We start from the raw sequence: 15,292 nt of genomic DNA on the forward strand, positions 1-15,292 counted from the left end.
AAGCACTGTTGAAAATGGTGTAGGTGTACAGGTTATGGAGAAGCCCTGGACAAGCTGAAAAAATGCTTGAGTACCTTAGGTATAAGCGGAATCTAAGTTTTTGAAATAGGGCGTGGCTTGGGCACGCATGAGTAAAGTCGGGTAGTAAAGAAGCTCTGTGGTGAAAGAATTTGAAAGTTTTAAAATTCACAGAAAATTTGTTAAATTTGAATATTTTGTGCGCTAGAGTCAGATAAGAAGAAGTGATGGCGACGGGAAAACAAAATAAAAATGATTTCACATTATCTGGAAGTAGTAAAAGAGCGAAGACAGATCAAGAGACGGCTCCAAAGAGTGGGGATATGGAGGTAATGAAGGAGTTAAAGGAGATTAAGCAGATTGTGTCGAGTACAGAGAAAAAGGTTAATGATTAGAGGACTAGAGGTAAGTTACAAAATTAGTCTGGGACCACTGTTCAGGCGATAGGTCTGGTGGGCCGCCGCGTGAGCTGACCGCTGGGCAGGATGGACCTCTGGTCTGTCCCAGCGGAGGCACCTTCTTATGTTCTTATTTAACTGAAAAGGTTTTGACATTAAATAAGAAAATGGATATGTTGGAAATGAAAGCACATAACATTGAAGAGGGAATGACTGAGGTGGAAACAGAAATTAGCCTTGGCAAAACGGACAGGAAAAAAATTGAATTACTCACCCGAGAGCTGGAAGATTGTTCAAATCGTGAGAGGAGGAGTAATTTGCGTTTGCTAGGGCTACCGGAAGGGGCAGAAAAAGGAAATGCGATATCCTTTATTGAAAATTTACTGCCTAAAATACTTCCGCTGAAATCAAAGTTTCCTATAGAAGTGGAAAGAGCGCACAGAATTCCTGCGAGAAGATCAGAAAAGCAGAGGGGACCTCGGCCACTAATTTTTAAACTGTTAAGGCATCAACAGGTTATTGAGGTTTTTCAACTGGCTAAGCAGAATAAAAGTTTAAAATATCAAGATGCTCATATACATTTTGTGCCATATTTTGCAAGAAACACAGCATTAAAAAGGAAAAGGTTTCTGGATCTGACTCCAATTGAGAGAGATAGGAGCTAAATATGGGTTAGTTTACCCTGCGATCATGAAAGTTACTGTGGGTAACAAATCTTTAACTTTTAATGATCCGGAAGAACTACAAAACTTCATCCATGAGCAGGAACAGCCAATGTCATTATAATCCCTGCTTAGAGAATTTATAATAGTGCTGCAATTATTAAAAAAAAAAAAAAAAAGAAAGTTATACTTTAATATTTTTATATTAGGAGTATCTTGTTTTTGGGAGGAATGTAAAGAGGATGACATCTGAAGGAATATGGACATGAAGTAAATGGAGTATGTATATGGACTTACAAAAGTAACGAAATAGAACATTTTAAAGCTTCATTCAAAATGGTTCATCTCAATGGTCCCTGCAAACAGAGTATAAAATGGGAGTAAACATTCTAAATTGGAATTTTGGTAACTCTAATATGGTACATTCACCTTATGTGCTTGGAAGAATGTGGGGTTGATATACGGACATGATAGTAGGCTTAACATGGCAGTTTTGGAGTTTTGTCGCAAATTGGTTTGGAAATTCAGCAGAGTGGATTGATTGGATGGGAATTTGAAGGGATGTGGCACTGATGTCATGGCGGTTGTGAAGATTGAGGAAGATAAAGACAAAGAACTTTGGCAACTGAATGACAGCGAAGGTATTTCCGGAACTCGTTTTCCCAGAATTACATGGGGGAGGAACTGATTCTTTAGATCAGTGATTCCCAACCCTGTCCTGGAGGAACACCAGGCCAATCGGGTTTTCAGGCTAGCCCTAATGAATATGCATGAGAGAGATTTGCATATGATGGAAGTGATAGGCATGCAAATTTGCTTCATGCATATTCATTAGGGCTAGCCTGAAAACCCAATTGGCCTGGTGTTCCTCCAGGACAGGGTTGGGAACCACTGCTTTAGATCATTACATAGATCCGGGAAACGAGATGGTTGTCATGGCAATCACATGTTGCTTAATAAATTGGCAACAGATTTATTAAAGGCAGTGAGGATGTTGTAGGAATGCATATGGAGTGCTTTCCTCGGAGGTTTAATATATACGGCCATCGGGTGAAGAGGATTGCGGATGTCATGGAAATTAGTAACAAGGATTTCTGACAATTGAGAGTTAATGAAGAAATCAGCGAAATTCGCTTTCCCGGATTTATATGGGAAAGGAGTTGTTACTTTAAACCATCACATGAGTTCCGGGAAGTGAGAGGGTTGTTTTGGTGGTCACATGACTTTCATTGATTTTCAGCAAAGTTTTTTTGTGACAAGGAGAATTTGATAGGGGAGTGCATAAGGGGTGCATTCCTTGGTTTTCAGGATATATGGCCATCGGGTGAAGAGGAATTGACTGTAGAAGAGGACAGCTAAAGGGGTCATAGATCGGACTTGGATTAACTAGTGAAGAGGAATGGAAGACTGAAGAGAGAAAAGGATATGGAGGAGAGGGGAAGGAATATTCCATTGTTCCTGACAATATACATACTGCATATTCTGGCTATTCAGTTATTTAAATTAATAATATTTTATGGGATCTTATGTTGCAATAGTATAAAAGAGCCTTGGTGGTTTAAAAAAAAAAAGGGAAGTAGCTTGGAATTAACTTACATTTTAGGTTGAGATATTTAATAAATATTTTCAATTAAATATAAACTTGTCTAAATTATAAAGATTTAAGGATGATATTTCTGTATAACATTAATGGATTTTGGAGAGTTATATAAGGTATGGAAAATAGAAATTGAGGTGATTTAATAAATATTATTTTATTATTTATGTAAGTACAAAATTTGTAATTTTAGAAATAGAAGGGTTGTTCTTGTGATGTTTTAAGGGGATAAGGATACTGGGAGATCAATTTAAATTCTTAGAATGGATTTAAGTAATGTTCAATAATCCATGTATATTGGAATTTATTTTAATATTTATTATATTAAATTTAAGATTGAGAGAGGAATACTATTAATTTATTTAGATTTAATATGTGATGTATAATTCAGTGGGTAGGGTAATTAAATGAGGTATAAGGATTTATAGATAAATCTTAAGTATAAATTTGAAGAATGAATATTGGAACATGTGCTAGTGAGTTAAATAATTGAGATATAAATGATTAGATATTAAATTTATTTTTGTGACTTTATTTAGAATGTTGATTTTAAGATGGTCTTTCTGGAGCTTATTATGGCCTGATCTAATATGTGTGTTGCCAAGTTTACACAATTATTAAATATTTGGGGTGGGAGGTGGGGTTGGGGATTTGATGGAATTAGGGGCAATGAATTTTTAAATAAAGAAGGGATATACTTATTAGGTGTGATGATGTCTGATCATTTCAATCATTTCATAATTATATATTGGTTTCTAATTAGAAGTTTAAATGGGTATTAAGGTTTTTTCTTTAAATGTCAATGGCCTAAATCATCCAATCAAGAGAAAGAAAATATTAGTTTTCCTTCAGAAGCAGAATGCGAATGTTTGTCTTATTCAAGAGACACATCTGTCGATGATAGAATCTAAGAAACTGGTGGGAGGTTGGGTCTCTAAATGTTTGTTTGCCTCAGCTGTGGGGAAAAAGGCAGGGGTTGCTATTCTAGTAAGCAGGAAATGTATAGCAGATTTTAAATTAATAGCTTTGGACCCTTTAGGAAGGTGGATACATGTTAAAATGGTTTTGGGAAATACTGCCCTGGATTTATTTAATGTGTACGCTCCGAATTTGAATCAAATGGAGTTTTTTAAAAGTATACAGCAGTTATTACTACCACTGGCTGCTTCTAATTTAGTAGTGGCTGGAGATTTCAATGCTGTAATGGATCCAATTATGGATAAAAGACCAAGCAAAATTCTAAAGTCGTTAGGGTTAGATAATTTGATACAATCTTGTGATTTAGTTGATATATGGCATATTCTTCATTTTAATGATCGAGAATTTTCTTTTTGCTCATAAGTCCATAAATCTTTTTCAAGAATTGATTATATATTTGTTTTAATAGTATAGCTCAGAGTGTGGAGAAAGCAAATATAGATCCTATTGTAATATTTGATCATGGTGGTGTGTGGATTGAATTGCATTCTGATGAACAAGTTTATTCTAAACCAGTATGGAGATTTGATAATGCTTTGCTTGCTGATTCAAATTTTATTGACGATTTTAAATTGAAGATGATTGAATTTTTCCAAATTAATATTTCTGAAGACATAAATATTGAGACATTATGGGATGCTTTTAAAGTAACTATGAGGGGGAATGTTATTTCTTACTCGGCATATAATAAAAAGCAACTTAAAAAACAATTTGTTGATTTAGAAAAAGAAATTAAAGAACTGGAAAATAAATTAATTGAGAAGTGGGAACAAGATATTTTACAAAAATTATTAAAAGCAAAAGCTAAATATAATGAGATATCTTCTCAATTTGTAAGGAAAGACTTGTTCTCTCAGCAAGCACAGTATTATGGTAATTCAAATAGAGCAGGGAGATTATTAGCAAATTTTCTTAAAGCAAAAAAGAGAAAAACTAAAATTATTGCAACTAAAGATATGCAAGGAGGTACACACACTAAAATCGAACATATCTTGAAGCAATTTCTTGATTTTTATAAGGATCTGTATTCTTCGGAATCTTATGAAAATAAAGAACAGGATGGTTTAGAATTTTTAAATTTACTTAATGGACCAAAGGTTCCTGATCATATAAAAAGAAGTTTAGAAGATCCTATATCCTTAAAAGAGTTAGAATTAGCATTGAAGTCTCTTAGAGTTGGATCCGCTCCAGGTGGTGATGGGTATACTGTTGAGTTTTATAAAACATTTCAAAGTACTTTATTACCATATTTATTAAATTTGTGTCAATATCAACTGAATAAAGGTTGTATATCAAGTACTATGGCTGATTCTTTGATTATTGTCTTACCAAAACCAAATAGAGATTCTACTTTGGTTTCAAACTACAGGCCTATTTCATTAATAAATGTGGATGGGAAACTTATAGCTAAAATATTAGCCTTACGTTTGGCTAAAGCTCTTCCTTTTATTATTGATACTCACCAAACAGGATTTGTTGCTAAGAGACACTCTTCAAATAATACTAGATTAGCTTTTCACTCTCTAAATTTAACAAAAAGTATGAATGATCCGGCTTTCTTGGTGTCTTTGGACGCAGAAAAAGCCTTTGATAGAGTAGAGTGGACTTTTATGTATCAGGCTTTAGAATGGTTTGGTATGGGTTCTGGTTTCATTCAAATGATTCAGACATTGTATAGCTCTCCTGGTGCAAGATTATATATTAATAATAATAATATGTCAGATAGATTTAACTTGCTAAGGGGAGTTAGACAAGGTTGTCCTTTATCTCCTTTGCTTTTTGATGTTGTTCTTGAACCCTTGTTAATAGCTATTAAACAGGCTAAGGGGATATGAGGAATTCCTTATTCAAATTGGGAATTTAAACTTTCTGCTTATGCGGATGATATTCTGCTTTATTTGAGGGAACCAGAAATTACCATTCCATGTTTACTTGAATTAATAGAGAAGTTTGGTAAATTTTCTGAATATAAGATTAATTGGAGTAAGTCTGAAGTTCTCCCGCTTAATGTTCACTGTACCAGAGGACTATTTGATTCATACTCATTTATCTGGAAAGAAGATGGATTAAAATACTTAGGTATTGTTATTTTTTTTTTTAAAGTTCTTTATTCTTTTTTAATCATTCAACAAGTGTACAATAAAGATCATACATAGGCTCAAAAACAACACTTGATAAATCCATCAAGATAATAACAATTGTATATATATATATATATATACACCCATAACCCACCCTCCCTCCTAACACTATTCTACAATTGAAGACACAGTGAAGGAGAATAAAAAAATTTTATTAAAGAAAATAACAGAGATGTGTGATCAATGGAATCCTTTACATCTTTCCTGGTGGGGAAGAGTTCAAACAATCAAAATTATGATATTGCCTGTGGTTTGCTATCAAATGAGTATGATACCAATTTTTTTCCAGGGGTCATTTTACAAAAAGTTAAATGGTATTCTTACTAAATTTGTTTGGTTGGGTAAAAGACCTAGAATTGCTTTAGTATTTCTACAAAAGACAATTGTGGAGAGAGGGGTAAATTTTCCAAATTTTTATAGGTACCATCAAGCCTATATTTTAAGACAGGGTATGTATTGGATCCTCCCAGACCTTATGGAAAATGTTCCCGATTGGTTATATTTAGAATGGCGGCTCCTATTTCCTTTACATTTGTCTCATCTTATTAGTATAAATTTTCCCAGGAAATATAAAGATAATAGAATTTTGCTTGACACATGGAAGACCTTACGTTACGTTAGTAATTTATCACCAGACCCAATCTCTAAATCATTAAATCAATCCATTTGGGTGAACTCCAAGATCAAAATTGGCGGATTTAAAATCGTTTGGAAGCATTGGATTATTGCAGGTATACGAACTTTAAATGATGTTATTCTAAATGGGTCACTGCTTAGTTTTTCACAATTGCAACATAAATATGGTTTAAATAAGTCACAATATTTTAAATGGTTGCAGTTGAAGCAGGCTGTTCAGGAAGGGTTCCCTGAATGGAAAGTTCTTAATTCTCAGTATAGTTTGGAATTCCTATGCTTCCAGGCGGATTTCTTGGGTAGTCAAGCCGCACAGTGGTATAAATTGTTATATGGGTATTTGAATAAAAAACAAAAAACTGTTCTTAGAGATATTTGGAGCATTGAGATCGGGCACCAAATTTCTGCCTCTCAATGGCCACGTTTTTGGTCTTGGAGAATAAAAACTACAAGGGCAGCATCTATGAGGCAAACCTGGTTCTTTTTATTGCATAGAGCTTTATGGACCCCAGTTCGTTTACAGAAGTTGGATAGCTCTAGGTCTAATAGATGCTGGCATTGTGGTTTAGAAGCTGGGACATTAGATCACTTAATTTTTTTCTGTCCCTATATAAATGCCTTCTGGAAACTAATTTGGTCTCAAATTAATTCATTATTAGAAAATCATGTTGCCCTTTCATATGATACTATTTTATTTGGTACATCAATGAGATTCAAAAGCCCAATTTCTGCAGATAATAATAAACTTTTATTAATATTGACAGGGGTTGCCATTCAACAGATTACTGGAAATTGGAAGGACTATACGAAGCTTAATTATACCTTTTGGTGGAATTCAGTATGTCATATTTATAAAATGGAAAGGGTGTTTGCCATGCAACAGGGGAATTATAATAAGTTTAAAAAGATTTGGGGGCCATTGATTATTTATTCTAATGATCAGACATCTTAAACACCTAGATATTAGATAAGAAATAGGGGTGGGTGGGAGTGGAAAGATAATAATTGACAAATATGTTATTATTAATAAATGGGGGTGGGGGGGTTTCTTTTATAGATATATATTTTAAAGAATATAAATAAGATTGTCAAGTGACTTGTTAAAATTTTCTGTTTGATTGAGTATAATGCACTTGTTGATGGATTTGAAAATGAATAAAGAACTTTAGGAGTGTGTGGCGCAGTGGTTGGATCTACAGCCTCAGCACCCTGGGGTTGTGGGTTCAAACCCCGCGCTGCTCCTTGTGACCCTGGGCAAGTCACTTAATCCTCCATAGCTACAGGTACGTTAGATAGATTGTGAGCCCACCGGGACAGAGAGGGAAAATGCTTGAGTACCTGATTGTAAAAACCGCTTAGATAATCTTGATAGGCGGTATATAAAATCCTAATAAACTTGAAACTTTAAAAAAAAAGAAATTTTCTAAAACAATAAAAATTATAAAGTAAGTTTTTGAAAGAAATAAATAGTCCAAGTACTGTAAGGCAGTCTGAATTACCTTCTCGTTGTAATGTTCTCCTCTTAGCACCTCCGGGGCCATCCAGTAGGGAGAACCGACCACAGCCAGGGGCTCAGCTTCCATTCCTTCACTGCAAGGGGAAAAAGAGATATATTCACACCTATAGGCAAAATACCATCTGTCTTGCAGAGAGGGAATGAAAGGGTTAAACACATTATATGACAGAATACTGCCTTCAGATCACACACACCATGGACTGTGCTCTAGAGCAGTGGTTTTCAACTCAGTCCTCAGGGACCACCTGGTCAATTGGGTTTTCAAGATACCCGCAATGAATATGCATGAGAGAGATTTGCATAGAAAAGAAGTAGTGCATGCAAAGGCCTCTCATGCATATTCATTGTGGGTAGGGTTATCAGATTTCCTCTTTTTTTAAAAAAAGGAGGCTACCTGGCCCCACCCCCAACACAAACCTTCTATCTCTGACTCCGAGTTCGGGGCTGTGCCTGGAGGGCCTCTGCGCATGCACAGACATTGACGTGATGACAACATGTGCGGGAAAAGGGAGGGGGATAGCAAAGTTACTTACTAAAACAGGCAGATATTCTCACGTATGGGTGACGTCATCCACAGAGCCCCGATGCGGACAGCTGCACAAGCATTCTTGCTTGAAGAACTTTATAAAGTTTGCGACTGACTGCACCGCGCATGCACGAATGCCTTCCCACCTGATGTAGGACGCGCGTCCCCTCAGAAGCCAACCAGGGGAGGTAGGTGGGATGTGTGAATATTTGCCTGCTGTCCCCGGATAACACCTGTTACGGTAAGTAACTGTGCTTTATCCCAGGACAAGCAGGCAGCATATTGTATGGGTGACCTCCAATATGGGTGACCTCACATATGGATGACCTCCAAGCTAACCAGAATGGGATGGTGGGAGTGCTGGCCTTGTAGAAATACTGAGAGGCCAAAAGTTCCAGAACCAAGAAGAAAAAGAGTGGCTTCATCTATTCTGTCAATCAAAAAGATTGAGAAAAAATACTGAAACCGCCAAAATCGAACCTTTGAAGGGCTGTAACTCGACTCTCTAATTGCAGCCCGGTCCAAATATAAGAAAACAAGATGCATGCAGAGATACTAATCCCCTGAAAACAGGATGGTTCAACTTGTTAATGTAGAAAGAGACAAAAAGTTGTAGAGATGATTGTTAAGATAGTCTTCTGCAAAGAAGCAGCTAATGCTTGTTTGCAGTATGTAGTATGAAGAATTGATTCTGCTAGAATAGAATAAGACTTGGCAAACATACTGTTAGCACAATTGATTGATTGGAATAAAAATCAGTGATAAGCTATAAGAAGAAGTTTGAATTCAGTGACAATTATTGATAAGAACTTGGAATGAGTGTGAAACACAATGTTGCCGTGGAAGGAACACTGTAAAAAGTGGATCCGAAACTCATGGTTCAAGTCCATTCAACTCGACTGGCAGAAGTGCAAGAGAGATGAGAAAGAAAACTTTTCAAGGAGGAAAAAACGGAAGACATGGCAATACTTGAGGGGGTCCAGAGAAGAGCGACGAAAATGATAAGAGGTATGGAAAACTTTTCATATGCTGACAGGCTGGAAAAGCTGGGGCTGTTCTCCCTGGAAAAGCGGAGACTTATAGAAGACATGATAGAAACTTTCAAGATCCTGAAAGGCATAGATAAGGTAGATAGGGACAGATTCTTCAGACTGTGGGGAACAACAAGTACAAGGGGGCACTCGGAGAAACTGAAAGGGGACAGGTTTAAAACCAATGCCAGGAAGTTCTTCTTCACCCAGAGAGTGGTGGACACATGGAACGCACTCCCGGAGGCTGTGATTGAACAGAACACGATACAGGGATTCAAAGTGGGTTTGGATAAATTCCTGAAGGATAAGGGGATTAAGAGGTACAGATAGAAGTAGTGATAGGTTATAGGATGAGTTCAGGGACCACTGACAGGTCATGGACCTGATGGGCCACTGCGGGTGCGGACTGCTGGGCATGATGGATCTTTGGTCTGACCCAGCGGAGGCAACTTCTTATGTTCTTATGTTCTTAAATGTAGCTTCCATAAGTGGACAGGAACCACATTGAGATCCCATTCCACTAAAAGGTGGTTGTACACTGAAAAATCTTTCATAATCTAGGAATTAGAGGACGAGCAGAAATAGACCATTTACCTCAAAATACGCCCTAAATAGAACATTCAAGGGTCTTATGGGACACTGCAAGGCTACTCACACATCACGCATACAACCACAGTCTGAAAAAAAGTGGAGAAAAAGCCTCAATTAAGCTTCATATGGCTAAAACAAACTCCACTTATGTGTCTTCACTATATCAAAAACAGCAGTGAAAAGAGGCACAGTAGCAGCCTCACATCCAGTACGCCAAAATCTCACATACAAACATTGTGCGAAAAAAAGATTGCAGTCCAGAGGCACAGTCAGAAATATTGCAACTTGAGCAAGGAAAAAAGTTCCAGCTGTCTCCAATCAGGCTTATTCGCAAGCTCCACTACCCAGGCCTTGTGGATAAGCAGCCCATCTGACGGGGAAATCTCCGTTTTGCTCTTGCTGCGTCAGGGGTGAAAAACTTCTTTCATCAAAAGCAATCCACCATGACCCTCCGTGCAAATCCTTCACAAATTTCACAGTCAATGCAAAAATGGCGGCCATTATTGCTGGGAACACTGTGATATGGCTGGTGTTCTGGAAACTGTGAATATTAATGCAATAGGCTGAATGAAATGAGGAACAGCTGAATTCAGCTCGAGAAATACCAAACTTGCAGGAGCTAAAAATGAAGATTGGAATGCAGACCGAACCTTGACTCTGCAGAAGAATGGATGGAAAGATTAGCAGAGGTATGGCATCAACTAAGATGAACAAGAAGAAAAATCAAGGTTGTCTGAGCCACCGAAGAGCTATACAAATCATGGTGGCAATCTCCCGCTTGAACTGAACAAACGTCTAAAAAGAAAGGGATGACTATACACATCTGGAATTTGTTCGTCCAATTTAATAATAATAATAGTTTTATTTATATCCCGTCATACCTTTTCAGTTCAAGACGGTATAGTAATGAAAGCAAACAGAGTGATTACAGGGTACAGCTACAAGTACAGGCGTACAGGGAGATGATAACATAAGTTTAGGGTGGGAATAAATAGGCAGATGGGAAGCGAGGAGCATGGGAAGTGGGAGTGTGTTAGAGGTGGAGTTAGTCAGGGCTTGGAAGTTTGGAATTCAGTGCTTTTCTGAAAGATTGGTATGACGGAGATTGTCCACTTCTAGGAAATGAGGCACAGAAAAAACAGGGTAGGTGAGCATCGAGGTAGGACGCAACGAAATCCACTTGCAGAGTCTCCCATATAGAGGAAATGAAATGGAGAATCGCTGAAACTAGAGTCTGGTCATGAAGATGAAAAATTGCTTCTGATCGTGTTCGTCAGAAAGATATTACACTTTTTTGAATAGAAACAGCTTTGAGAAACTGCTGTGAGGAAATGCCTAATTCTGAATCTTTCGAGTGTTAGTGAAAGAAGAAAAAAACTTCACTCCACTTGGCTAGTCAATATAATCTATATGTACTTGATGGTCTGTAAGAACTAAAATACCTGAGCGTAGTAGAGCTTTTGATATTTATATACGTATCTACTCCAGCAATTTTTAACTTTTTCCCTTTTCCTATTGTATTTTCCTTCTATGGATTCTTTCTATAAAATTGTAATTCTTCCCTTTTTTCCCATTGTTTTCAAGTTATAAGTATGTTTGTTTAGTTCGTGTATGTCTAATAATTTAAAAATGTTCGTCTCCCAGCTATTTTTAAATACTTTGTACAATGTTTTGTACTTTTGGATAAGCGTTTAATCAAAACTTAAATAAACTATGAATGGAAAAAGCATGTCAATAAGCTCAGCAAGAATAGAGTGAGTAATCCATGATGACAAAAACAACCCGCTGATCCGTAGATGAAGCCTTGTAAAGGGAGTCACGTGGACTGTAGAGGCTATATGCTTTATGCGGAAAGTGGAAAAAGTGGGCCAGAAAATGGCCAAGTGATCAGAGAAAGACCGAAAAAGTCCTGCGACCTTCAAATTAGATAATTGGTTAACGTCCTGAAAGAGGAAAACCAAGTTATTAGAGAAAAAAGGAATATGAGCCAAAGTACCTGGCCATACTCGGGATCTGAACCCCTGAGCTGTGGAAAATAGAAGCAATAACAGTAACCATTGACCCACCGGAGTTTCCTGTGAAAAACTTTCAGGAACCTTAAAAGAAAGTAGAATATAGGCAGCAATCAGTGAAATCCAAGGAGGACAGAAAAAAATGCCCTGGGAGAACATCAAAATCTCTCTGAGTAGAAAACTTACAAGAATGTTCTAAATCAGGGGTCTCAAAGTCCCTCCTTGAGGGTCGCAATCCAGTCGGGTTTTCAGGATTTCCCCAATGAATATGAATGAGATCTATGTGCATGCACTGCTTTCAATGCATATTCATTGGGGAAATCCTGAAAACCTGACTGGATTGTGTCTCTCAAGGAAGGACTTTGAGACCCCTGTTCTAAATGCAGGGTTCAGAAGAAAGAAAATTAATTCAAGAAAGTATAAACAGTCGATCAGAGAGGGAAGCAGACGTTATACAGGAGAACATGTGAATGAAGAAAGGGGAAAAAAGCCCCTGGTGTTCAACCATAGAAATGAAGGAAAATACATCCTAAAAAGCATGTAGTGGCCTCCACTTCCCCTATAGCCACCCCAAACCTCCGGTATATGAGAAACAGGAGAAAAGGTATACGAGAAAACATTTTTAAGGGAATGTAATGCCTGTATGAAACACAGGTTAACGTTGGTGATACAATGGAAAGCATGATTAAAGAAACCCAGTTGATCCTGCATGATAGCAATATCTGTTGCGGAGTTAAAAATGGTGGAGAACCAACCGACAGGCTTTTTACCCTTGTTAGTCTCCGCTATATCATTCCCAAAGTAGGAAGCAGTTCTAACTGAAGAACATAAATGTCACACGCGGTCTGGTCCTAGGCACTGGACCAGGTTAGGTAGTGAAAAAAGTGGCATCTGGTACACGTTTTGAAAGTGGTGAACAGGCGGAACATGGAAGGAAACACTGCCGCAATGTAGAGAACACACATGTTGAAAACACACACAGTCCAACCTTGATGCACAAGCTAACATTGGTGATACAGTGGTAGCCTAACTTTGAAGTGGCAGGAGCCCATCTGACTGGTCATTGCCCGACAATATTGGTGGCGTAGTGGCAGCCTGATGCTGCAGTAAAGATGTGAAATAGGACAGCATTTCAATTACTGGGTGAAGTAAAAATTATAAATTAAAACTTTACAGGTCAACATAGAGTTTCGGTATAACCAGCTCTCAACAGCCTATTGCTCTAAGACATTGATGATACAGTGGTAGTATAATGCTGAAGAAGCTTGAGTACCTCCGACAGGCTGTACATCAAATAGTTAGGAGAGCGAAAAGAGAATACGAAGAGAGGCTGGCCAGGGAGGCAAAAAACTTCAAATCATTCTTCAGATATGTTAAGGGGAAGAAACCGGCGAGGGAGGAAGTAGGACCGTTGGATGATGGAGACAAAAAGGGAGTGATAAAGGAGCAAAAAGAGGTAGCCGACAGGTTAAACAAATTCTTCTCATCAGTCTTCACAAGCGAGGACACATCCAGTGTACCGGAACCCGACGTGATCTTCCATGGTGATCAAGAAGAAAAACTGTCAGCAATAGAGGTGAGCTATTAGGATGTCCTCCAACAGATAGATAGATTGAAAAGCGACAAATCACCAGGCCCGGACAGAATCCACCCTAGGGTACTAAAAGAATTAAGAAATGAGATAGCGGGAATACTCCAACGAGTTTGCAACCTATCCTTGAAAACTGGAGAGATTCCGGAGGACTGGAAGATAGCAAATGTTACACCTATCTTTAAAAAGAGGTCAAGAGGAGACCCGGGAAACTATAGGCCGGTAAGTTTGACATCGGTTCCAGGCAAGATGGTAGAAGCACTGATAAAGGACAGCATCTGTGAGCACATCGAAAAAAATGGGCTGATGAAAGCGAGCCAACATGGCTTCTGCAAGGGAAGATCATGCCAAACAAACTTACTGCACTTCTTTGAGGGGGTAAACAGCCAGTTGGACAAAGGGGAACCTGTAGACATCATTTACCTTGACTTCCAAAAGGCCTTTGACAAGGTACCCCATGAGCGGCTACTTAGGAAGCTGTGGAACCACGGGGTGGAAGGGGACATACACAGATGGGTCAAACACTGGTTGGCAGGCAGGAGACAGAGGGTTGGAGTGAAGGGTCACTACTCGGGCTGGAGGAAAGTCACGAGCGGAGTTCCGCAGGGGTCTGTACTTGGACCGCTGCTGTTCAATGTATTTATTAATGACCTGGAAACGGGGACGAAATGTAAAGTTATAAAATTTGCGGATGACACTAAACTCTGTAGAAGGGTTAGAACTACGGAAGAGTGTGAGGACCTACAAAGGGACCTAAACAAACTGGAGGAGTAGGCGAATAAATGGCAGATGAAATTCAATGTAGGGAAATGCAAGGTCATGCATATAGGGAGAAAGAACCCGATGTTCAGCTACCAAATGGGGGGATTAGTATTAGAGGGAAGTAACCTTGAAAGAGATTTGGCTGTACTGGTGGATACAACAATGAAGCCAATGGCGCAATGCGCAGCAGCCGCGAAGAAGGCAAACAGAATGTTGGGTATTATTAAAAATGGTATTACGACCAGAACAAAAGAAGTCATCCTGCCGTTGTATCGGGCAATGGTGCGCCCGCACCTGGAGTACTGTGTTCAGTATTGGTCACCGTATCTTAAGAAGGATATGGCAATACTTGAGAGGGTCCAGAGGAGAGCGACACGAATGATTAAGGGCATGGAAAACCTTTCATACACTGAAATATTGGAGAGGCTGGAGCTCTTCTCCCTGGAAAAGCGGAGACTCAGAGGAGACATGATAGAGACCTACAAGATCATGAAGGGCATAGAGAAAGTAGAGAGAGATAGATTCTTCAAATTTTCAAAACATATAAGAACAAGAGGGCATTTGTAAAAATTGGAAGGGGATAGATTCAAAACAAATGCTAGGAAGTTTTTCTTTACTCAGCGGGTGGTGGACACCTGGAATGCGCTTCCAGAGGACGTAATAGGACAGAGTACGGTACTGGAGTTCAAGAAAGGATTGGACAATTTCCTGCTGAAGAAAGGGATAGAGGGGTATAGATAGGGGGCTACTGCGCAGGTCCTGGACCTGTTGGGCCGCCGTGTGAGCGGACTGCTGGGCACGATGGACCTCGGGTCTGACTCAGTGGAGGCATTGCT

At 38.5% G+C, this 15,292-nt stretch overlaps 1 protein-coding gene across 1 annotated transcript in view; it reads right to left on the reverse strand.

The window, feature by feature from the left end:
* TESK1 (testis associated actin remodelling kinase 1) overlaps nt 1-15,292 on the reverse strand; it is a 217,944-nt gene that overhangs the window by 31,427 nt on the left and 171,225 nt on the right. The window contains exon 6 of the mRNA XM_033935785.1: nt 7,927-8,017. Within this exon, the coding sequence (XP_033791676.1) occupies nt 7,927-8,017 (91 nt within the window). The remainder of the gene's footprint in view (nt 1-7,926; nt 8,018-15,292) is intronic.

This window comes from Geotrypetes seraphini, chromosome 1, assembly GCF_902459505.1.
Source record: "Geotrypetes seraphini chromosome 1, aGeoSer1.1, whole genome shotgun sequence".
Taxonomy (NCBI): Eukaryota; Metazoa; Chordata; class Amphibia; order Gymnophiona; family Dermophiidae; genus Geotrypetes; species Geotrypetes seraphini.